Source organism: Carettochelys insculpta, chromosome 4 (genome assembly GCF_033958435.1).
Source record: "Carettochelys insculpta isolate YL-2023 chromosome 4, ASM3395843v1, whole genome shotgun sequence".
NCBI classification, from domain to species: Eukaryota; Metazoa; Chordata; order Testudines; family Carettochelyidae; genus Carettochelys; species Carettochelys insculpta.
Window position 1 is genome coordinate 48,911,527 of NC_134140.1, and position 25,989 is coordinate 48,937,515.

Genomic DNA, 25,989 nt, shown 5'->3' on the forward strand with positions numbered 1-25,989 from the left:
GAAAATGACCCATATTTTCTCTTAAGATGATAGAATTTTTCTTAGTGCTTACCTGTGAAAGGTAATCTATCGTTTTCCGTTATGCAAGTTTTTAATCTCATTCAACTGAAAGGACAGTTGAATTAACACTTGAAAGAAAAAAAATCTTCCATTTTAATTAAGTAATCTTACCTGTGTGTCTGTTAACAAAGACTCCACCATGCTATACAATTTGGAAGTCCTGCTCTGCTATAGCCTTGAACTAATCAAATTCTCTCAGCCTAAAACTGCATCACTGCAGTTTTATTCTTTAGGCTAGAAAGCGTTCACAGCTCTATCTACCATGCATGAGTGCTAAATGGAGTGAATGCAAGAGGTTTATGTATTAATTATATTAACCTTCTTGGAAATGTTTAAAAATAGGTGACTTACCAAATTCTTAATCTCAAATTTTCAAGCTACAAGGACAAATTATTAAGACATTGCCCTGAAACAGGACTGTTGACATACATTGTGAGCATTTGCCTTGGTTGCTTCACAGTTGTTACTGCCTATTTAAAAGTTAATGTAAATTGTTTTTCTATTATTTATTTTAGAGCATGTCCATCCATGCACCTGTGATTCCATTTGTTCAAAAACTCCTAAATGGTCAGAGTTAGGACCACCAAAGCAGCTTCCTCTTACGTGCCCTTTTCCTAGCACAACCAAACCCCAACCTTGCTTTAAGGTACCTGGAAAGGAAGGGGGTTGATAGGTGCAGTTACATTGCAGTGTGACCACTGGGTACAGCAGGGTTGGGGACAGCTATGCTGCAGAATGACCAGAGGGGGTGGGGCCACATGAAGAATGAGAGAAGTAACCACCTAGGAACAGGGCTTTTCACATTGCCAGGCAAGGAAGGAATGAGGTAAGTAGCACCTCTGCCCCTGAGGAGACACTGGGGCCATGAACTACTGTTCCCCCTTCCCAAGGAGATGCTGGGGCCTGGCAGTGCTACCCCATCCCTCCCACCAGACCAGTGCCACCTTTGATGCTACAGGCAGCCCCAGTAAGTCCTCCCTACCCTGTACCATACCCCGCCATCCTGATTCCTGTACCTACCCTCTCCTGCCTGAAACCCACCACAGACCTGACTCCTGAACCCCCATCCCTGCTATGACTGTACCCCATCACCTGTCCTCACTCCAGCACCCTCCATCCCCTGGCCTGACTACCCCCCCCACACCCTCTCTCACTCCGGCACCCTCTATCCCCTGGCCTGAGTACCCACCCCCCAACACACACACCTTTCATCCCTCCAGCACCTGGCCTGAGCAGACTGCACCCTGTCCTGAGGCATGCCCCCCACCAGCCTCCCACACCATGCACAATCATTTCAATATTACATGTATGTTTTCCTTTTAATTTTTTTAAAGCATTACAATGTACCTGAATAACATCAGGTATGTGAGCAAGCTGAGTATGTGTGGAGAACTGAGTGTAAAATATCTACTAAAAATCAGCAGCTAAATACATAATCCAAAATAAGGAAACAGTCTAATTCTTCAGTAATGTTCGTTCATATTGCATAGATAATCTGGAACCCAGTTAAACCTCAAATCATACCAAAAAAGATAATTTCTGCTGCTCATTCAAAGTCCAAGCAGGGTCGATCTGAACTGTGGGGGCTGAGGAGTGCTGGGTACTCTTCCAAGTTGCACAATACATGGTGCAGATGTTCAAAGTATGATCATCCGTGATTATGATTTTTAGTTCCCCTTTAGGTGGCTCAGATACCCTTCTGGATGTTGAATTTTGCAGGACTGGTACTCTTTTCATAGAGTACCCCTACCTGCTGGGTTCTGGAAACTTGGCTCCCCATCTCTGATGCTCAGATGACCCCATGGTTTGTTTGGCTCCAGGAATCCAATATCAAGTGTGCTGGTGTACTCAAGCAGTACTTAATATCCATGTTTCACCCATTTTTGGCACCACAATAAAATTTCATGGTCAGCAGTTTAGACGGATTTCCATATTACAACTGTCCTCTTCCTTTCTTGCATAATGTGAACATCTGTGAATGAAAGAGTTAATGGGGACATATAAAGTATTATTGGATACAAATGCTTACAAATCAGTTTATTCCATCACTGAAGACTGTCTTGTGTTTGATGCATACTACTTCCTATGCCTGTTTCTATAAATCTTTTCAAACATTTTCAAAAATAGAACATTTCTACATTTGTTCTAAATTTATACTTTTTTAAAATAGATTATATACTAGAAAGTACATTTAAAATAGACAAATTACTACTTCTTGAATTTATAAAACACAAAAACAACTGCAAAGCCCCTGCTTGGATGATTTCTTTAATCCTGCATTTCGGTAAATGAAATATATTTTCAATATCCAATATTTTCTTAATTTTTTTTCAGTGCATTCATCTGCTTGCAGTCATTTTTGGGACGGGGGGGTAGGGGAACCAAACCTGCAGCTGGAGCTAAAAACTCAACTCTGCAAAAATATAATGGAACAATGACCCAAAACTGGATAACATAAAATACACTGCACAGGTTGAACCTCCCTAGTCCAGCTCTCTTGGAACCTGACTGGTGCCAACGAAAGAATTGTTGACCATGGAATGTCAATACAGTAGACCCCCAACTTACACATTTCTTGCAGTAATGAGAGTCAAAATCATGAGTGGCTGGAAGCTGGGAACCAGGCAGCAGCCTGGCTCCCAGTTCCCCTTGTAGGAGCAGGGAAGTGACCAGCACTGCTACACCCAACTTCCAGCTGCCGGCCACTCCCAGGAGCATGAAGCCACTCACAGCCAGGACTGGGGACCAAAAGGCAGCAGGGCCCTCTCCCACCCAGTCCTGACTTATGCAAAATTTGACTTTCGCATGGAATGCAACCTGTGTGTAAGTTGGGTCTCCTGTGTTGTCTAGCAGCACTACCAACATTTCCACTGCTTACTGGGCTCTTAGAAGATATTTAGAAGTATGTTACTGCTAAATAACAGCACAGAACACAGAAAGCCAAAACTGGTGGCTGTAAGCAAATTTCATGGGATAATCAGAAACTTGGCCATGCCCATGATGAATGGTCATTCAGCTGACTAAAATCATGCCAGATTACTGATGTTGCTGGATGACAGAGTGCCTAATTAGAGGTTCAACCTTTATTATTTTCTGCATTTAAAATAGGATGCACGCATTAATCTCAATCTTAACTGGTTTACAGATGTTTTTCTTTAAAAAAATCAAACTGAACCTCACACTAGTGGTGAACTCAGTAGCCTTACTGTTCATCAGATTGCTATCAGGGCATTCTAGTTGTTAATACTACAGAGCAAGAGTCAGCCTACTTCAAGACAATTTTTTTTGTACAGTTGGTGCTTTGTGTCAGTTTATATAGCAGTAGACTAGCTGTTTTGTACCACAGATGGTATTTAAGGCTTGCCCAACATTTTATGAAGCCTTCTTTGGGTTCATTCCTCTGAAGTCCCCTAGACCGCTGCATACAAGACACCCCATTAGCCACCACCTGAGGTAGGAGACTGCTGTTATGGAAACAAGTCATGTTATGCCTGGAGTGAAGCAGAAGGAGCTTCTCAAAGGATGCTTTAGGTAGCAATCCCATTATGCAAGCCCAGGCTCCAAACAGGGAAGGAATGGATGCAAAGCAAAGAACAACGGACGCTGGTATAGCAAAGATAGCAAGCTCTCAAGTGACAGGGTGTCTTTCTAGAGCTAGCCACTGTTTAACAGGGGTTGTGTGAAGCCTCTCGCGGGACAGGGCTGTCTGAAGCTTCATGCATAGAACAGATACAAGGCAGTTCCTGAAGATAACACAAATTACTTGATTTTACAGAGTTGTTAAATGAAGTGGAAGTGATGAAGCCACAAGCATTTACCTCAGGATAAGGTTTATGATACACATTCCTGAAGGATAATCCAGCATTTAACATGACAAGTTATGGCATGTATCAATTTAGTCACAGCAGCCTATGCTAAAACTTAACATCCAGCTGTCATAAATGAAGTACATTACTGATATGTGCATACAGAAAAAGCTATTAAAAGTTACTTACTATGAGATACCTCAAGTTGCCCATGTGCTAACCTCCATAGCTACTTCATGGTACCTCAGAAAGTGGACACATCTGATAAATTACACTGAAAAGTCTAGGGATACCAAATTCTCAGCAGTCAAAATAAAGTTCAAGTTGTGTTGGGGAGAGGGAAGAAGGGATACTTTTTCAAGGGTGGCCTGAAATTGTGAAATGAACTTCATCGAAAATGAAGGACAGTCACAAACCTCGCTATTTCTTGCACCACATGCAAACCATATTTCTTTGACTATGCTTTCCCTGACAATCACATAGCAATGTGCTTATTTAAAAAAACATCCTACCAAAACAAGACACTCTATTGCAAACACTGGCTGGTGAAAAATTGAGAGAACAAATGAAATAGATGTTAGTCCTGTCATTTAATGCACTATGGGAAGGTACGGAAATGCAATAATAATGAGCATAGTATAAGAATATATAGAATAAAACAATCTGCTTTCTTTAATTAGCAAATAATTAGCAATTCCAGTATCTAATCTGAGAATACGTGAATCTTTCAAAAAGTCTTTCCGAAAAATATTCCACTGCTCCACCTTGCTTTTCCTTGTACATTGAATGGTAGTGGTGATTTTAGTCTGCAAAATATTAGGATGATCTATTTACTGAGTAATTCTGACGCATCTGCAGTTTCATATGAGCATTTTTCACTACTTCCTCATGGCTGATGAATTAAACTTGTTATATTTCATTTTGCAAGTCTTTTAAACCTATATTTTCCAAGCTGCAGTACATCATCTGACTATTTTAGTGGGAACCGGTCAACAAAAACTCTACAAACTTAGTGACAGAGAGATAGCCATGTTAGTCTGTAGTCTATCAAATCAAAAAAGCAGTCAAGTAGCACTTTAAAAACTAACAAAATAATTTAAGTCAAGTGCTACTTGACTGCTTTTCTACAAACTTAGGTGTTAAATTCAAATAAAAGCTCATCATAAGAACTTGCAGTGATTTGGGGAATCTGTGTACAACTTGTGAATTATGATTAATTTTATTAAATTGTATCACTCCATCAATGTGCAGAGCATCAACCATGAGCTGAAAGCATCCGACAGGTATTATCCCTTCATGTGAGGAAGGTGTAGGACATGTTACTCTTAAAGGACTGGCCTACAGCTAAACAGTACATATTCCAAGGAGAACACATGAGCAGGGAGAATAGGTCTAGAGAGCTAGTCTGAAGGAAAGGGAGAATGGAAAGTCTCCAGAAAATCCCCATACTCCAGCTTCCCCAGGTCTGGGTTTGAAGAACTCTGAGAGGCTGAGGAGAGGGGGAGTTGCTGAACCTATGGGGTGGTACTGGCTTTGTGGAATAGACTGGATGGGACAGAAGATGGCCAAAATCACCTTACACAATAATTTTTTGAGAGCAACTCACTCTCTCATACTCTCAAAAGAGACCAAAGTAGTACAATACAGTCTTTAGAAGAAACCTCAGTGTTTTTTGCGATCCAAACCGTGATTTTTGATCTCTCCAGGCTGGCAATACCAGGGACTCAGATACAAAGAAAGTTTGGGCAGGAGAGAGGAATGGAGGGGGGCCTGTTTTTTAGCAATGGAGCCATTTTTAACTGTGTGACCAATCAATGAAAAAATAGAAGGCCTGCAGAAGAGCAAGACTCCATCATTTGGAGGAAAAATCTTGTGCAGCAGTGCCTTGATTTACGCAAGGGTTGTGTTCCCATGCACTCTTGCATAACTCAAATTTTGCATTAGTGGGAGGCAGTGTTTTCCCCAGTGGAACGCATGTTCTGCAGCCAAGGAAGCAGCAGGAGTACCTGGAGCTCCTTTGGAAAGGTAAGTCCTGGGGTGGGAGGGGCAGTTGGGGAGAGTTAAGTTTTGTGCTGGGTTGGGGCCATGGGAGGGGGACAGAGGGTTAAGCCTCCGGTGATTTAGGACTGCAGGAGGGGGGTGGAGTTGAGATGGAGCCACCTGGAGGGAACAGCTGAAGCAGAGCAGGGGGTTGAGCTAGAGGCATGCATAGGGGATTTGAAAGAGGGTGCGGGGGGGGAGTTGAGCTGAAGCAGTGTGCAGGTGATGAGCCAGCAGGGGGTTGCGCCAGGGCAGAGGGGTTGAGTGGGGTGGGGGGAGTTGAACCAGGGCTGGGGGGAGCAGGATTTTGAGTTGTGCTTAACTTGCATTAATGTGAGTTAAGCTCAACTTGAAACCATGCATTTCAAAGGTTCACTGTACATGTGGGGATCCTGGACTCCTTGCAGTTCTGAGCTAACCCTGAAGAACATTCAAGGATGAAGAGGAACATGAGGCAGGAAAATGTGTACAGATGCTTTATTGTTTTGTCTAGATCTGTATACTACTTGTGTGAGCTAAAGTAAAGAGGGTTGGTTTGGGAATCTTCTGCAGAGCCTGTGTATCTGCTTGCTTTCACTACTGCATGTCTTTCAAGATAAAATGTGAAAGGGAAATTGGGTGCCTATACACCTGGGATGTTGATGTGGGGTAGGCACTAGACTGGGGGGTATAAAGCAGCTAGATGGTGAGGTCCCATTTCTGTCAAAAGGTAACAGAGCAGATGTTGGGAAGTTTTATCATAGGCTTCTTTTTAGATATATTTTTTCTTGTTTAAGAAAATAAGCCGTGTATTTCCTTTCTTCCTGATTAAAGTCTGGATTGTACTGTAGGGATCTGTACACAGACAGGGTCTGAGTGACTGCTATTGGTTCATGAATTTTGAACTTAAAATTCTAGAAAAGGTTCAGAAAAGGGCAACTAAAATGATTAAGGGTTTGGTACGGGTCCCATATGAGGAAAGGCTAGAGAGACTGGGACTTTTCAGTCTAGAAAAGAGGAGACTGAGGGGCGATATATAGAGGTATATAAAATCAAGAATGGTGTGGAGAAAGTGAATACAGAAAAGTTATTTACTTGTTCCCATAATATAAGAACTAGAGGACACCAAATGAAATTAATAGGTAGCAGGTTCAAAACTAATAAAGTTTTTCTTCACACAGCGCACAGTCAACCTGTGGAACTCCTTACCAGAGGATGCTGTGAAGGCCAGGATTCTAACAGAGTTTAAAAAAGACCTCGATAAATATTTGGAGGTTAGGTCCAGAGATGGCTATTAGCAAGGGGTAAGGTATGGTGCCTAGCCTTTTGTCGAAGGCAGGAGATGGATGGCAGGAGACAAATTGCTTGATCATTGTCATCAGTTCACCTGCTCTGGGGCACCTGGCATTGGCTACTGTCGGCAGACAGCATACTGGGCTGGATGGACCTTTGGTCTGACCCGGTATGGCCGTTCTTATATTTAGGTAGTAAACCATTTATTAAACCAAGTATTAAACCATTTTAATAGATGAGTAGTAATTAACCAAACTTTTGCTGTAATTAATTTTTTTAATCTTCTCTAATGTCCAGATCAGATTAGAGGAAACCTAAGTAAACATAGGTTTCTTGCCCAGTACTTTCCCCAGTGTTCATCTTTTGAGAAAGAAAACTTTATTTTTATATTGCCAGCTTCAGAAAAATGTTCTGAACTCCTTCCAAAGAGCTCTGAATAGGTGGGTGTAAATGAAATGTCACTCTTCTCTCCTAAGTCGAGATCCAAAGCCCACTGAAATCAACAGGATTCTTTTTAATAATGTCCATAGAATACGTATAGCCAAGAATGGTGATATATGGAGTCTCTGTGCAGTACAAAGAGTTTTGTAGATCCGATCACACTACAGGGGCTTGGTGGACTGAGTAGCAGTACAACATCATTCAAACATTCTTCCATTCTTTTTTCATGCAGGAGACAAATGCTTCCAATTATGGATTTTGCAGGCTGCACTGAGATTCAGGTTATTGCCACTTGCAGGAGTTGCAATAGCTAAGTTTTCAGTGCCAAGAGCCAAAAAAAAGAAAAAAACTGGTATACGAATGCAACAGAAAAAAAAATTGAATATCATGCAGTGATAAAATCCATCAAAAGCACATGCTTTGGGCTCAGTGAACAGGATTTGCTAAAATATCCTTCTCAATGTAACACACAGAAATTTTAAAGCCGGGGGAACCATTTATGATCATCATCCTATATAACACAAGTGAAAGAGCCTCACCCAATAATTTTTGCACCAAACCTATACTTTCTGTTTGAGCTAAAGTGTAGTATTACATGCAAATAGTAAGAACATTATTTACTGTTCATGTTCCTAAAATATTACTGCTGTATTTTCACACACCAAAACTGATTAGCCCCTAACTCTTGAAGTTAAAAAAGAAATTGGAAATAGAAAATAGCATTCAAAATAGAAGTATTTCTTTGTTTTCTTCTAACTTACAACTAGCCAAACAATCTCACTGAAGTATTGTCGAATGTTTTAAACCAGCACACTGTTTAAAATAAACAATAAAATCTAAAGCTTCCTTAAATTTCAACTATGCGTACCTGGGATTATGAAGCTAAAGGCTTTGTATTTTCCTTTCCATTAGATTCAAATTTTGCTCCACATTCCTTGCAGATATGATGACAATGCCTAAAATCAGAAGGAAAATAGAGCATTCAAGATGTTTGCTCAGATTTCTCTAACAGCTGTCATTTTTGGGTCACATATCAGTAGGTGTTCTTTTAGAAGGAATTTATTCAAAAGGCTGTAAAGAAGGACTCTGTTGTTGTTTTCCATTCACCCACTTTATATTCTTCAGTACTTCCAACTGTTATGGGATGATGTCTGAATATTTTTACATATTGCTTATTTTCAGTAACGCCCAAAATACCGTTGGGCTTTCCAAGCCAGAAAAGGAAGCATGGTTCCAGACAAAAGCAACTCACAAACTAGAGAGATAAGACCAATTGTTTGAGGCCAGGGTTACCTACATATAGCTAGCCAATTGGCCATGTCACTGTGATACAGTGTTGTATTAATATAACAGACTTTTGTGGATGGGTAGTGCGGGGGTGTAGGACGATTTTATTTAAAAAAAAAAAGTGTAGGATATTTAAGTTAATTCAAAATACCCTTCCAATTTCCCATTATCAATCAGCTACTTTCTATAGGAATCATAGCACAAGTGGGGCCTTCTGGAGGGATTTTAAAAGAGCCATCACCTTGTGTATGATCTTGTGGAAATTCATTTCCTATAAGGGGAGCAGTGTAGTAGGCATGAACAAATTGAGGGAGCTAGCTTTGGCACGGGGAGAAGGTGGGAATTAACACAACATGAGACATGAGTGGCAGCAGTATTTGTGCAGGGTTCTGAAGAAAATGACGAACACTTGAAATTGATGGGGTATTAGATAGGTACAAGTAGAGAGAGTCATAGAAATGGATGACATTAGAATTGTAAGATAAGGAAGATGATTTTAGCAGCAGCATTTTGGTTGGACTGGAGACAGGATGGGTGTTTTAGAAGGGAGAGAAGAGGAGGGTGCACTAATTATGGCAGAGAATAATGAATTGTAAGGATATGAAGATGTGGTGGCAAAAGAAGCTGCAGGATTTGGATACATACAGCTTGGGTATATGGGGCAAAGGTGAAGTCAAAGGTGAAGCTAAAGTTATAGCCAGATTGATGGGATGGATGGTGTGATATTTAATGGCACAAGACAGAAGGTAAACTGCTAACTGTTAATCTTTTATAATTAATAATTATACACAGAGGCTAGGGATTTAATCCTTTAAAGTACAGGATTACTTATGTTTTCCAAAGAAGGCAGATTACAGCAAATTTAATTTTTATTCTTCCATTGATTATCAAATAACCTGGAATTACATAACTGCAATATATACTCTTAGGGATAGCATTCCAGAGTGCCTGTGAGATGAAGCAAAAGGTTTCAATGTATGGTGTAGATGCCTCTCTCAATTTTCAGTGACTATGTTTCTGCACCAAACCCATACTTTCTATTTGAGCTCCAGAGTAAGATTGAGTGATTATATTCAAGACAAACCTTTTATGTTCTGGAACTGGCTGAACTCCTATACTTTTGAACTTTTTCTGGCATACTCGTATATACGACATCGTTCCAACAGCAAAGCCAAAGAAACCGGCCACTGTACAAACAGATTACAAAATATTGTTAATTCAAGAGTAAAATACTATCATTTGTCCTTTTTACAGTAAATTGCATTTATCTAGGCCTTCTCCTCACACAGTGCTTTATAAACATATATACAGAACATGCTTTAACAGTGGCAAGTTCTGTAATCACTGAAATGCAACCATATGAGCAGTGAAACACTACAGCTGGTTAAGAATGCATAGCAACACTACATAACATTTTAGATGTGAAAAAGACTACTACACACACACAAATTTGCAGCTGAAATTTAGACAAGGAGTGTTATAACAGCCCCTGGTGAAATACAACAAAAACTTAATAGTGCTGATACCCCCTACCTTTGCAAAATGCCCCACGGTATTTTGATTATTACAAATTCAGTTTAAGTCATGCCTTCCTATGTTACTGCCTTCCTTAATACCACTGGTCTCTGGTTCAATACTCATTCAAAAAGAAAAACTACTTCTGGCAATTTGTTGAATTTTCTGTGGTGGTCTTACATCCAAGGTACAAACCAGATGAACCCCTTTTGAAAACAGATGAGATCACACCATTTAAACAGTGTAGTTAGATTTTGTAAATGCAGTACAAAACAATTCCCATGCAAACAATTTTTAACAAAAATGTTCAAAAGTAATACACACAGGATAAACTGAATTTGTATCATATTTATTATTATGTATAGTATTTTTTTAAATTTTATTTTTCTCTCGCCTCTATTAGGTCACCGCTATAATAATTAGAGACCATAACGAGGCTGGGAGCTTGTTATGGTAGTGCCAGGGCCTTCCTGCTGTATATCATGTAACTAACGACAGTAGCTGCTTCACAATATAAAAGACTAGACATAATAGGTGGATAAAATAAGCAAGGCTCTGAGAGGAGAGAGAGAACAAGAGAACAAAATTGTAGGATTTTGTAGTAGAGACTATGTGCCCAATGAGACAATCAGCTGCCCAAACTCACCATTGACCTAGCCATGAGCAGATGGCAGAAATCCATATACATTATAGAAAACTGAGATGTAATGAAGCAGATTTTGATTGGGAGTTTGTCCCACAAGAAGAAGGTACTTGTGGAAGAAGGAGATGAGCAAACCATCAAGGATGGTGTTATGGACAAGTCGCAATAAAAATTGTACAGATAGGAGAATTAAAAACAGAATATATAGTTTTACTGAAAAACACTTCATAAAACAAGCTTTATTTAATAATTAGCTTGTAAACTTAGTAGAATCCTATTCACCTAAACTGTTATTGTGATACCTTTTTTGTTCCAATAAACAGAATTTTGGATAGCTGATCTTCAGTAGAACAAGAAGAAACACAGCACACAAAGCAAGTATGGATGGTGGAGGTTTGGAGAATTCAGATTCTGCAGTTAATAACGATCTCCCCAAACTTGTCTTTCCTTTTAAAATAAAACTACTGACTTACATGCAACTTTAGGTAATGATCCAAATCTTGGGTTTGATGGGAGTAAGTCTAAAATAAAACAATAGATGAGAATAACTATCCACTTGAGAAACTCATGATCATCGAACAAAAAAGTAGTCTTTTTCTAATAAGCCTCTCTCATTTCTCAGAACAAGGATTAAAAATCTGCTAGATTTGATTTATGAAAATATACCATTCCCCAAACCCTCTGGTAATTCCCAGCACAGTTATTTGTGTGGTAATAAGGTAGTGTCAGAGAAAAAAAACTTTGTGCTGCCATGTGGGGGATTGGATTCCAGGTTTCCCATTCAATGTCTTTATCTCTGGGCCACCACAAGCTGGGAAATAGCTCCTGGGACCCTTTTGGTCAATTATCAGTCTAGTAATAACTGTCACCCAATAGATGCAATTATCCTCTTTAATAGGAAGAAGTCACTTTTTGACATTTGGGCTTTTGAGGGAAGAGGATAAGGTTCATGAACAGCGGAGAAAATGGAAAGTTTTTCACCACTCCCCCCCCAATTTACTAATGTGATAATAGTGATTTCTTCCTGATATCAGTTTTGTAGCAACATGTAGTCATGTACTACAAGCTGTGCACACTCACCTGACCCCATGAGACAGCAAATCAAAATATATTTGAAGGCTTTTTCCACATAATCCCCCAAATGCCTGCAGAACCCTCCAATTTTCCTGTTTACATCCCCTTCACCCACACAAGTTCACAAGCGGCAGCCACCATTCCGGACATTGTCTAGAACATGTTAAAAATAGCCAGGCAGGATGACCGATCATAAAGGTGTGATGTGACTGCTGTATATAATCCAGCCAATCAAAGAAGGGGTCAAAATGAGCCAGTCTTGTATTTTGTGCCAACACTGTTTGGTGACCCATCTGGATCTGCAGAATTTAAACTCACATTTTAAAAGATTATACTAGAAAGGGCTGAGTCTGTCAAAGGAGTGAGACAGTAGCTCTGAGGGCAACATGATGACCCCTTTCAGTGAGATGAAAGACGCTAAATACAGCAGAACCACTGCATTAGTGGGGTAGGAAATCAGGGAAGGGACAGAAGGAGGGTGACAGTGTCAGGCTATGCCAACGAATTCCACACAGAAGAGTTTGGTGGCAGAGCAAACACACAGCAGTGGACAGTTGATCCACCACTCCAGATTCACATAACATAGGGAATGCATGGAAGACTCAGCTTCTCTGAAGCCAGTGAGCTGCAGTATACTCAGTGGAGTGGCCAGGCAACCAATTTGTGCCAACTGTTAGATTGTGGGGAGGAGGATTTCTTTTCCTCTAGCCTCTATTAGGTCCCCCTGCAAAGCCCACTTATTTTCACTTTGGCCATGTGTTCAACATCTCTTTCGTCCCGTACCCTCAGGATCTGACCAGTGCCAGATGAGAGAATTTGCCGGACAACAGGAGGTCAATATTGTCTAGCATATGACCAACACTTCCACCGCTTACTGGGCTCTCAGAAGACATTTAAGGGTAAATTACAGCTAAATAACAGTACAGAACACTGAGAGCCAGGACTGGTGGCTGTAAACAAACTTTATGGGATCATGGGAAACGTGGCCACACGCATGATAAGGGGTCATCCAGCTAATTGAAATCATGCTGGATTACGGACAGTGCTGGCAAGAGAGTCCAGGATGAGAGAGGTTCAACCTGTTGTTGCTAAAAGAGGTATAAGTTGCCCCGTTCATCTCAAATAAAGCATGGTAATGGCCATTTAAAATTAGCATTCTTAACTGCTTTACTGCGAATCATTTTAGCACAAATACCCAACAAATGGAGAAGTGTGGAAAGAGGAGTCTGCCATGGGATGAGACACCCAGAAAGTAGTCTGCATCTCCTCCATGCACGTGCAGAGTGCAACCAGGCTGATTCACTACAGAAATACCACAGGATACTCTTCTGTGCAGATTACAAGGTGGTTCTACAAGATCTCCCTACCCTCCCATTTGGCCAGTACTTCTTTGCATTGAGCCATGTGTTTAAGTTAGCATACAGTCATTATAAAAACATTGACAACACTTTCTAGGAGCCATAAATTAGAGCTACAAGGTCAGACTCTAATATACATATGTGGACTAGTACCCAACTCCACAATGAGCCCTAACGCTCAGTGATGCTCCTTGGTTCCAGAATATAAGCATGACAGATTCAGGCCCCTAGTGCTTGGAAAGCTATGAATTCAAAAGGAAATATTCAGAATGAGTTGTGGCAATGCCTGGTTATTAAATCATTACAACTGTGATGACACCAAGGGGGAAGAAAGTTCAAATATGAGAAGCAGCAAGCTCTAGAAAATTCTGAATTCAGATCAGAATGACTTAGTTCATTTCTGAAATCCTACACCTACCATTGTAGATCAGCCCTTGAGTGAGGATCATGCTTCCTAGAGACAAGGGAAGACCTGGAAAAAACAACACAAAAAATTCAGAATTGTGAACACTACTGCTGACTGGCTGAGAATTCTGTACTTCTTTTGTGTGTATTATCCTGTGTTCTCCACCCCAGCTTGCTTGTCTCATTCATATATTATGTCTACTTTTAGACCATAAGCTCTTTGGGACAAGGACTGCCATTGTTTGTACAGCACCTAGTACAATGGAGCCCATGCTGGTTGTGGCCTCATGGTGCCACTGCAGTACAAATAAAAACAAACTGAATGACCATAGTACAAGGTGAACCTCTCTTGGCCGTCACCCTCTGGATTTGATCAATGCCAGACGAGAGAATTTGCCAGACCACGGGAAGTCAATGTTGTCTTGCACATAACCAACACTTCCACTGCTTAATGGGCTCCTAGAAGACATTTAGGCGTAAATTACAGCTAAATAGCAGCCCAGAATACTGAGAGCCAGGACTGGCGGCTGTAAACAAATTTTATGGGTCTATGGGAAACTTGGCCACACACATGATAAGTGGTCATCTAGCTAACTAAAATCATGCTGGATTACAGATGTTGCTGGACAAGAGAGTTTTGGATTAGAGGGGTTCAACCTGTTGCATGTCCCCTGAAGGTAGCAAATCTAAACTGTATCTGACCCTGACAGCAATTTGATTCAGTGATGAAACCCTTAAAAGCTTTCCAAATGTTTTTCTTTCAGGCTGATCACATTTAACATTGCTGCCTGGCCAGCTCTACTCTCAATGGGCAATGGCTTTTGGTTTCATTGTTGAAATTAAATAGAAACCTTGTTATTTTCATGAAAAAAACTCAAAATCAGGATTATGTATGAGAAAGAAAATGAAAAGCATCTCTTGGGTGAAAGTTACAGATTTAACTATAGTGACATCAGCTAATAATTAATTATTAACAATTAAGGGAACAATTCTGCCAGTTTTATTTACATTGTGTCCCTTTTTGTGCAATTAATCCCACTGATTTAACAGTAAATACTACTCAACATAAATAAGGATGACAGAATTAGATCCTAATAATTCTCTGTCAAATAAGTTTTTTAAGTGTTAAAGTAATTGGCAAGTCATGCAGCAGAATTTAAAGTAGTCATTCAGCTAAAAATACATCAGGTGCTGATTCTCACTGGGATAAGAACTGAGTTACCTACCTCTGTACCAGAAACTTTCACTTCTACATTCTTGACGGATTCTTTCTATTTCTTTACTATTGATGTGAGTACCTGCGATTGGACAGTGGAGCACAGACTGAAAAGAGAAATCTTTTATTAGCTTACTGATTTTTATCTTAGAGGACCATTTTTAAACAATTTAAGATGAATTAAAAATCGTTACTAATACATGTAAGTGAGGGGAAAGGTATTTTTCTTTCATAAGAAATGCAACACCCCCCACCATGTCCAAAAACACACACACACCCTCCCGTCCCTAGTTAGCAAATCAATCAAATATTTGATATTTCTGGAGCAGAAATGTGAAGTACTGTTCTGGTTTCCAACCAAAACCATGCCATCCCATCTGAAACATCTCGCCTGCAATCAGAGCCATCCTTGGGGTATGGCGCTTTGGGATAACCGCCCCAAGCCCTCCAACTTTAGGAGGCTCCATGAGCTGGGGCTGGAACAGTCACCACACTTGCCAGAACCTCTCCACTGCCTTCAGAACCTCCTGCCTTCCACCAGACCCTGTGGATCACTCCAGCTCACTCCCTCCCAGCGCCTACTGCACATCAGCTCTTGTGGGGTGTCAGGAAGCACGGGGGGAGAGAAGCGAGGGCACAGCATGATCAGGGAAGGGATGGAACTGGGTGGAAATAAGTGGGAAAGGGTGAGAAGGGGTGAGGTGGGGTTTTAGGGGAAGAGGAGGAGAGGTGGTGAAATGTGGACAGAGCCAGGGGGAGCACCTCTTGGCAAAAGAAACTTGTTGCCTACGTCCCAGGCCCTATATCCCTATGGGACAGCCCTGCCTGCAATAGTTTAGTTATTAATTTTATACAGGCAGTATATTATTTTATTTATCTTAATTCATTTCTTCTGGCCAGCCACATTTCTTTAGCTGATATTCACGGATTGAACTGGGAGGAGAAAGAGGACAGCACTGCTCTGAGGTCCCCCCACAAAATAAACTCCACCCACTTGAGACGTCCAAGTGAGAACTCATTCTTGGTTGACTGTGCAGATATTAAATTATGATCGCACATGCCCTCCCCAGCGCTGCAGCCGTCACACCCACTCTGTGCCATCCCCCTAAACCTGAGGGTCGACTGGGCTCCTCTGGCTGAGTTTCTCCACAGTAGGACTCAGTTATCCCACTGGATTTCGTTAAGGTCTGTGGATGTCATTCTCTGATGGTGAAAGAAAATCTGGTGATACTCCATCACCCCCACCCCGTAATAGCAGCAAAATGCCAGTTACTAGAAATGGGGTTTGTCCCTCTCTCTTCTTTGTTGATCGGTGAAAGGAGGGGAGAGGAGGGGAAGGGAGGGACAGGGCTAGTCTATTCTCCTTGTCCAGCCAGGAAGGGAGCTGCAGCAGAGGGGCAGGAGCAGCACAGCATCAGGGCACCTGTGGTGCAGCAGGTTGTGATGCACCTCCCTTTTGGGGATCCCAGGGAGGGAGAAGGGATGCCTATGGGGTACAGAGCGAGGGAATCGGGGCTGGATGCGGCGCACAAAGCGGAAGGCCCTAACATTCCTTCCCCCCAGTGAAGCCTTCAGCCAGCTAGGAGGGGTTGAGGAGCGGGGGGTGGGGGGCGGGGCAGGCAGGGGCTCCTAGGAAGGGACAGCAGGGGGTTTCCTTGAAGGGATGAGGCTGTGAGGAGGTGGGGGCATGAACTATCAGGAGGAGGGGGAGCGAAGGCACAGGCTTCTGCTTTCTTAGCTTTCTAATGGTTGTAAAAAAATATCATCAAGTTTTCTTGAATTGAACTAACTCCCTGAGGTGCTGCTACAACTGTATATGGACACTACACAGGTTAGGCATAATCACTCTCTTGTACAGCACAGGTACACAGTTGTAGCAACACCACAGAGACTTAGTTCTATGGAAGAACACAATTGCTACTTTGCTATTTTTCTATCTGGCTGCACAGTAGAGGTTTTACAGCTGTTTTAAGTGTCCAGTAACTAACGTGAAATGCCTGGTGGAAATAACTTGGGGATATCCTCCTGGGCATTCACAGACCCCACAATTCCTCCCTCTCTATTCCTCACGACAAAGACAACCCTATACTACCTACAGCTCATCTTACTCAAGTGATAGGGAAAAAGTTCCTGGAGTTACTTTGAGGAGATACACACTAAGCAACAGGACACAGAAAAAACTTTCCTCATGAAAGTGAATTTCTTCATTACTAATAAAATTGGTACATATACTGGGGAGAGCATGTTGGCTTCCATCAATGCTGGATTAGCAGGCAGCAGGTAATAGGTTTCATACCTAGGCTTCAAAGGAGCTGAGAGTATAAGTGACAGACCCTAAGGGAGGGGACCGGAATAGGCACTCTCCTGAGTCACTGAGATGGTGAGATAAAGGCAGAGCCCATGATAGCTGGAGAGAGAGACACACACAGAATGATGGACAGAATTCTCCAGTTTACCAGGACTGTCACTCTACCAAGATAAGCTGTGGTCTATCCTGTGCTCTAGATAGGATTTTAGCACATTTATCTTTGGTTTAATTCAATTTACCAATAAACTTAAAAATTTCCAAACCTGAGTGGTGCTGTGACACCATGAGCCAGCTTGCAATGCATGGAGCAGGGAGCCAGAGCCCAGACGAACTCCAGCCCCAAGGGAAGGGAGCCAGTACTGTGGGGTGAGTCCAGGGTGGGCGTGGTCTCCAGCCTAACCCTCCTTCCCCCAACCCTTCCCTCCACCATCGACTGGGATTACGAGTGTGGTGCTGAGGGTGGGTGCTCCTGCTGTGGGTGGTTGGTGTCCCCCTCACTATCTGCCTCTCACTGAGGTAAATAGGACTGTTTACACTTCATAGTTACTACTAAAGCTCTGCACAGAACCAGGCAGATGTCATTGTTTCTGTTACACACAGGTCACATTTCAAGGCTTTACTTACCATCAAAAAAGCTAAAAATTCACCTTTTTAAAAATAAGAGCTCAGATTTTGTAACACAAGGGCCTGCCTGGCAGGGATGTCAGTACACCAAAGTGTGTGTCTGTACCTGAAGGTGGGAGTGTGAAGCCCAGATCAAGGACATATACTTGCACTTTCTGATCGAATGACTGTGGTAAAAATAAGAGTGTAGCCAGGGCAGCATGAGTGATAGGCCGACTACCCTCCCTGAGTCTTGGGTGGGTACATGACTGGACTGGCTAGCCAATCCTACCAGCCCTACTGCCATGGCTATGCTCTAATTTTAACACGTCAAGTCAACCACAGCTGACGTGTATATTTCCTCAGCTAGGAATCAGACCCCCAACTCCAGCTGGAGATACACTCAGGTGGGTCATGAATCACTTCAGTGTGAGTCCAGTTAGTTTTGTAAACATGGTGAAGAAATGGCTTTACTGGCTACAATCGTCATTAACTTTTAAGATAGTGGATGCTCCTCCAGTCCTCATTCAGGCACACCCCTACTAAAGTCAGGGGAGTGCTGCTTGTGTCAGACCTTCAAAACTCATCACAAAGTTTCACAGCAAGGTGTTATGGGATGTGCTCCCCACAATGGCCCTACAAGAGCTGAGTTGGTTCAGGTGGATCCAATCAGCTAATTAGACTGCAAACGGGAGAGCTTTACACAACTAATTAGAGAGAAGCTCACATGTGAAGGATAGGTGGGCTTCTCCAAAAAAGAAAGAAAAAAAAAAACAGGAAATTGGAAGCAAAAAGTTTGCAGGAAGTAGTCTACAGTCATCCCCTGGAAAGACAGTGTGATGTATCTGGGGGCTATATAGAAGGAAGTTGCCTCCAATTGCTGATCCCCAGAACCACCATCAGGGAGCGCCATCCAGCAGTGAGTAGAGCAAACCGGTCACACAAGGTCATAGTGCAGTATATGAAACTTGTACTATTCATAAACTATGTCAAATACAATAAAACCCCCACAATACTACAAATAACAGATAAGGAAGTCAATGATTATTAACAGGATCATTTTATATAGAAATTTCTCTGAACTGAATATTTAACTATGGCACAAAATGGAGGAATCTGTCCCTAATAGGCCTGAGGAGATTTTTTCAGCATAGGGGAAAACATAGCTCGTGTGAATCAGTTTAACCTAATCCTACTCCAACTTTTCCACTCACCCACCCATACCCAGCTCCCAGTTTAGAGCTGGATGTTGAGGATGAGTCAGAGAGAACCTGTGCTCTACCAGTTCTTAACAGAGGTATGGTCCTTTGGAACCCATAGAAAACTGGAATAAGATAGAGCAGATTAGGTGGGCCTGGGACCAGGATAGCTTTACTATAATTGGTAGATCATTGTAACAGGTTTTTTGACTGACCTCTATTTTCTCTACACTGAGCAGAACTTGGCACAGAGTCTGAGACATAATACAAAGAAGGCTAGATTTCCAGAAATTGTGAATGTGAACATATTGAAGCTCTGTATAGAACTCAGAGATGTACACTATAGAGAGAAAAATAATCAACAGCTTGTGTTTAAAAATCAAATATGCTCTATTTTTAATATTGCATGGGATACTACAAACTGTATGTAAATTAACCACAATTCAGTAGCATCAATATACCTTTTACTACAAAACCACTTTTTAGAACTTTCTAACTCAGCTTTAAAAATTTACTTGGGATTACAATATGGAGAAGCAAAATCTCATCACAGTGGAAGGGGTGTAACTCCTTCCACACAATTAATGACATTGACTGCATTTATCATCAACATCAGGAAACATTTTAGCAGAACTCAGTGGGTATTTTTTCCTCATATTTTAGGTACTTAGTTCTGCAAAAAAATATGATGCTAAAATTGACAAAAGCTACCAAAGGAAGTACAAAGTTAAAGCTGCTCCTCATCCTCCTCATTTATATGTATAAATCCATCCACTCAGACAGCTGTTCCCCCAGATTCCATTTGATAGTAAAATACAAAAATTGGCTAAAGATAGCATTCAGTAGAAAGGGGAAGTGACCTCCATTTACCTCTTGGCTTTGTTGCTGTGAAGGTGCCTGAACATTACTTTGGGCTGTTTCTGAAGACATGTCTGTTGGTCCTTCTTCCTTTCCTCCTAATAATCTTGCTCAGTAGCAAGGACAGCAATGCTGTCTTTCACAACTGGCTCCTCCTCTCGCTGTCTGTACAAAGGTAAAAAGAACAAAGTAATTATATTGTTATAGCTAACTGTTTACCCAGTGAAAACACCATTTTGAAAGGACCCATTTTCATGGCAGACACTGTACTATGTGATAACAAGTATAACTATAAACAAGTTACAAAACAAAACAGCAGTCATGTAGCACTTTAAAGATCTGTCCCATGAAAGCTCATCACCTAATAAATTATTTTGTTAGTCTTTAAGGTGCTACATGACTGCTGGTTTTTGTCTTGTCTTGTTCTGTTTTGTTAGAATACAAACTAACACGCCTACCTCTCTGTTACTAAAAAAGTTACAAGCAGTCCTGTAGCATCTTAGAGATGAACTTCATCAGCTAGTTTTACCCACAAAAGCTCATGACCTAATACATTTCTTAGTTTTTTAAGGAGCCACAAGACTGCCTGTTGTTTTTAAAGTTACAGGCTTACACAACTACCCCTCTGAAACCAAAAAAGTTACAATAGCTGAACTCTAAGTAAATTACATTAAGCCACACAATGCATTGTCCCCTTTCAATTATTAGAAATACTGGATTTGCACTGAGTCTGAATTAAACAAGCAAGTTTACAAGGAACGATGCTGTGCTAGGGCTTGTGGCATGCAGCACTAAAGTCTCGTGCTGGAAGAGTGAGAACAAATGTAGCTTCCAGCCACTTTTCACCTTCCTGATTCCTGACTGCACTTGAGGGAAAAAAGGCCCCAGCATCAATAAGGTGGCTCAGAAAGTTGGTCTAATTTACAGTAGACTGTCCTGAGTAGTGTCCCAATTTCCCATAGTACAGTGAACTCCAGGTCCACCTCCTTCTGGCCACACCCTGCCTTTAACACTTGCCATGCATTTTTGTTTTTCCATTACAGGACCCATCCATCAGGCCTAAGTGAGTATTTCAGATCAAAAGCCATCACAATATCAGTTAAACGTGATTTTAAAAAATTCAGAAAACTAAAGGTACCCACAAAGGGGATTTAGTTACTTCAGCCCCAGATTCAAGTGCCTCTGCAACCCACAAAAGTCTCCCTGGGCTGCAGCATAAACCTGAAGGGTGATAAACTCAACACCTACATATTTTGCTGTAAAGCATCCAAGTGTCTGCTTCTTGTTATGTATACCATCCTTCACTCTAGACCTCTGGATACCTCTCACGTCTAAGTCTCACAGGATCTTAGCTACTCCCCTCTACCCCCATGTCTTTGGCTTGCAGGGCCTGGTTCAGTTTTGGGATTCATTCAAAAAGGACAAACTGGTGATGCTTCCCTTATAACTTTTATCCTATGAGTTACAGCATTACCTGGGACATGAGCAATCAAGGTTCAATTCCCCTGCCCCCTTCGCTTGATGGAGAAAGAGGATTTGAATATGTGTTTCCTACATCTCAGAGGGGCATATCCACTGTGCTCTGGGATATTCCTACGTGGGTCATTCTCAGTCTCTACTGAAGAAATAACAAGGAGCAAGGGATTGCACTCTGGTTCTCCCACCAGCTGGACGAGTGCTCAAGCCACCAGCTCTAGAGTCACTCTCATTCACGCTCATTTTCTATGGCCCAGTCACTGTTTGCATATTTACACAAAGTGAAACAGCATCAACAAGAGATACTGAGAGAGACCAACTTTGGAACATCCCACAACTCAATGGCGAGGCTTTAGATAGAGGTATCCCACCTCCAGGCACATGCCCTTTCTCAGCAAGCAGGGGGGAGAACTAAACCCTAGTTCTCCTACATGGCAGGTGAGACTTCTAATCTTTGGGCCAGAAGTTAAGAGGAAGGCAACGGAACTATATCTGGCATCTCCTGCAAGAACAAATTAGGTGCATAAGTTGCCTGATTCCAGAAGGCGGGTTCCCAGCTGTGAATTGCTATCAGAGAGAAGCGCCTGTCTGAAGTCCACACTTACGCGCCTAACTCTTGGCTTTCTCATCAGCATTTTCCTATGTCTATTCTATGTGGCTCCACACCTAATACACTGGCTTTTGTGGACCCCTGCAGTATGAGCCTCTCTCTCCCCATTCAGTGTAAAAAAAGTAGGGGAGCCAAATCCCCAGTTTGTAGATTAGTGACTTTTTAAGGCATTTAAAAGTTAGGTATTGTGACACTCAGGGCTTGTCTACACTTCAGCAAAGATCAACCCAGTAAAGAAGCATGAAATCAATCTCTCTGGGATCAGCAGTTGACTCATGTACTCCTTGCTATGGCGAGGAGTCAGGGAGGTCGACGTGAGAAACCTTCCTTAGTGAAGACAGTCAAATAAGTTAACTTCCAATGCACTGATTCTAGCAAAGCTACTGCTGTAGCTGGAATTGCATATCTGAAATCGACTTTCAGGGCTAATGTTGACCTGCCCTCAGTGTTGCAGTGCCTATGTTCCTTTGTGTGTCCAGCCATAACAGTTTTTTGATTTAACCTTCCAGGCCTCAGGCATTTTATTCATAAATTCCATTACAAAATATAAACACCCCAAATTCTGCACCGCCTTCTGTCATGTAGACTGGCAGATCATTTATCACCAAGCAGAGAAATGTTGCTTGGAATGAAGCTTTTTCAGCTGATGGCACTGAAGAAAGCAGTGATGACTTGATGGACACAGGCAAAATAAGAAACATACTTAAAAGTCTATTCTCCTAAGTGGCTGCCAGTACTCAAAGAGTGAGCTGTTCCAAATCTTTCTATCCAGTGCTTTAGTTCCGGGACAGTTGCAAAGTTGTAACACTCAGGAGAAGCACTGTATTTTTATTTAGCATTGGGAATTGGTATTTTTTTAATACAAATCTATACTAATGGTAACTTTGTAACACAGTTTTATCACATTCTACACCATTTTCAAAGCATGGCAAATTGCTAGGTTCCCTGAAAAATGTAGTTTTGAAGCTCTGTGGAAGGTGGGGAAAACTGCCAGCTTTTCCCTGTTTTTCTCTTTCTGTGTTTACAATAATTTTTCTGTCAGTCTCTTGTCACTTAGAAAAGATTTAGGGTAAGGGCAGAAACTTTAGAAAGTTTCTCAATCCCAGACATCAAACCTTGGAATTCATATTCTGATCAATAAACCTAGCTGCGTAGGAAGTTATATTTAAAATAATCATAACAGGAGATTGTAGTAGACAGATTCTGACCTGTCTCCTTTACCACTGCAGCAGAATTTAAGCTTTGCATCTCTGTTTCCATCATTGCTTTCCAGATTCAGAAAAGGAAATAGGAGAAGAAGCATCCATAAAATCTTGGAAGTATTTCCTATATTCCTAAAATGCATTTCAGTTTCAATATAATGAATTCCAGAGATGAACAGACTGAAAAATCTTCCTGGTATTCATCCCAATAGGGATGGAGGTTGAGAGCCTTGCTGACAAGAACATGTCAGAGTCTACAATGGTGAATTGTAGTTAAAAAATAATTAATACTATTCAGCGCTTATATTGTGCCTTCCATCTGAAGAAGTTAAGGTGCTTCATAATCACTGGGTATTATTTTGGGGCAATTCATCCACCCTCATCATCTCAGACAAAGCTGTCATTGCACTGATATCCTGGAAAACACATTGTTTTCTTTTGCTTATCTACTGAGCTGCTGCTGCTGCCTTGTTTCTGCAGCTAAGTGGGGTTTAAATTCACTGTGTACTCCATTATCTATTTTTAGTTTGGGATAAAATTCCCCACTTCCTTTATACTTCTTATCTAACTAAAATGCTCACTTTGTCCTGAATTTGTTAAATGGAAACATTCATCTGATCTGAAGGGAATCAGCTGCTTGAGGCATTTTTATTTCTTTGGTTTTCAGTTCCTGTATTCAGGGATAGAGCAGAATGGATGAAAGCTACCTGCACCAGAAAATATTTTGATCCTTCTAGATGGGCAGTGAAGGGACAGTATGTGAGGGAAATGTATAGGGTTTCCTTCTGGGGAAGAGCAAGGGAAATGTAATCTTTATGTAAGCATATTTCTTTGTATTAAGAGGGCTTGATTCAGTTGGTGGTGGTGATCACTCTCCTCTGTGAGATTACTGCAGAAAACACATAGGGAGGAAAATCTTCATGCTTTCAAAGATTTTTTTTTAATTGACAGAGATTTGCCTCACTATGCAGGTGCATCTGGAATGAAGTATTGGTTATCATTGTGACATTTTGCCCAGCACTTACAGTAGCACTCCAGCTGCTTGGCATCTAGTCCTGTAGGAGGGAAAATACAATATTTTTTATAAAATAAGAGCCTCCTAAGCTGGAATGTTTATTTTAATTATGGCAGTCTTATTTTGGTGCAGGGTACATTGTTTAGTTTCAGGCAATGACATTAGAAATACCAGGAGAAAAACAGGATTAAAATGAAGAGGTGACTGGACACAATTGTTAAAAGGTGTGTGCTGAGATTGTTGACATACATTTCCAAAGTTTAGAGAGCAAATCTGGGAGGGAATTTTCTTGATTGTCTTCAAAGGGTTAAGGGCATATTTTGAAAAAAAAATAATTTTTTTCCTACTTAGGAAGGATGTTACTGGGTTTAGGCACAGGCAGTCTTGATTTGGTCCTTGCCTTGCAGCAGACTGGATGCTGGGCAAGTCAATCAATCCTGTTAAATCTCAATGTCCTCCTAAGTAACTTACACAACAAGAAGTCCTGTGGCATCTTTATAGACTAACAGATATTTTGGAGCATAAGCTCTGATGAAGCGGGTCTTTGCCCAGGAAAGCTTATGCTCCAAAATATCTGTAAGTCTATAAGGTGTCACAGGACTTCTTGTTGGTTTTGAAGATACAGATGAACTCCGCTACCTCTCTGATACTACCTAACACACCCTCCTTTAAGCCTCATAACTCATCTGCATACATGAAAGGGCACTCAAATGTTCTGAGATTGTTAGGTAGAAGACTCCCATTACAAAAGCAAGTGTGCTCCTGCTACTTATGACTTGCAATGCACTACTAGAGTGACTGAAAGCAAATGTGGCTCACTGGGGACAACCATACTTGGCTCAATCTAATTCTTGACCTTCCCCCCCACCCTCTGATTTGCTTACCTTGATTATCTTTTTCTGGTTTGTCCTCCTTGCTTACTGTTTTTGGTTCTCTGTGCCTTAAATATTGAGTCTATTCTGGTCTGACTATGGTCTGAAGAAGTGGGTCTGTCCCACCAAAGCTCACCTAATAAACTATTTTGCTAGTCTTTAAAGTGCTACTTGACTGCTTTTTGTTTTGATGGGGACAACCAAGTTTATTACTATTTTCTCCAACATGCCAGACTTTGCCCTGCCTCAGGAATAACCCTAGATCTTTTGCTGGCAAGGCGGAAGATTTTTAGCACCTGCCAGGAGCAGTGGAGGGGACTAAGGGGGCTCAGGACTTCAGCAAAGCAAAAGAGAGAGAGAGAGAGCGCCAAGGCCCCTGAGCAATGCACACCCTAGAAGCTGGCTCCCAGGGTGACAGCCCTAATCACCTTCCTCTAGTTCTCGTGCTTGCTGGCTTCCTGTAGCATGATCGCCTCAGCGTGCAGTTCGGAAGAGCAAGGCCGCAGAGACAGCGCGGGAAAAGATGATCTTTGCCAGCACTAGGGGGGACGCTGCGGGTTTTGTAGCACTACACCCGGGCTGGGCGCCGTTCCTCTTACCGTGCAACCCCCTGGCTGCAGCACAGTCGGTCCGTCCGTCCGTCCGTCAGAAGCAGAAGCCCCGGGACGCAGCGCGTCACCAGTTCCTGTTCCACCGAGGGGGTCTGGCCCGGAAGAGGCCGGATTGTAT

The 25,989-nt window shown here is 41.7% G+C and overlaps 1 protein-coding gene across 4 annotated transcripts; it reads right to left on the reverse strand.

Moving 5' to 3' along the window:
• Positions 1-1,353: 1,353 nt before the first annotated feature.
• On the reverse strand, positions 1,354-25,989 carry OCIAD2 (OCIA domain containing 2). Of its 4 annotated transcripts, XM_074992751.1 has the most exons (9): positions 25,860-25,958; positions 24,399-24,428; positions 20,098-20,250; positions 15,128-15,224; positions 13,915-13,968; positions 11,538-11,585; positions 9,991-10,093; positions 8,488-8,575; positions 1,354-2,032 (listed from the first exon to the last, which is right to left on the reverse strand). In XM_074992751.1, exons 3-8 carry the CDS (start codon positions 20,155-20,157, stop codon positions 8,494-8,496), a joined length of 444 nt encoding a protein of 147 aa, XP_074848852.1. In that variant the 5' UTR covers positions 20,158-20,250; positions 24,399-24,428; positions 25,860-25,958; the 3' UTR covers positions 1,354-2,032; positions 8,488-8,493. The 4 variants fall into 4 exon arrangements, with proteins under 4 accessions (XP_074848852.1, XP_074848853.1, XP_074848851.1 ...); XM_074992752.1 differs by lacking the exons at positions 24,399-24,428; positions 25,860-25,958 and adding an exon at positions 25,273-25,372; XM_074992750.1 differs by lacking the exon at positions 24,399-24,428 and having other exon boundaries at positions 1,355-2,032; positions 25,860-25,989.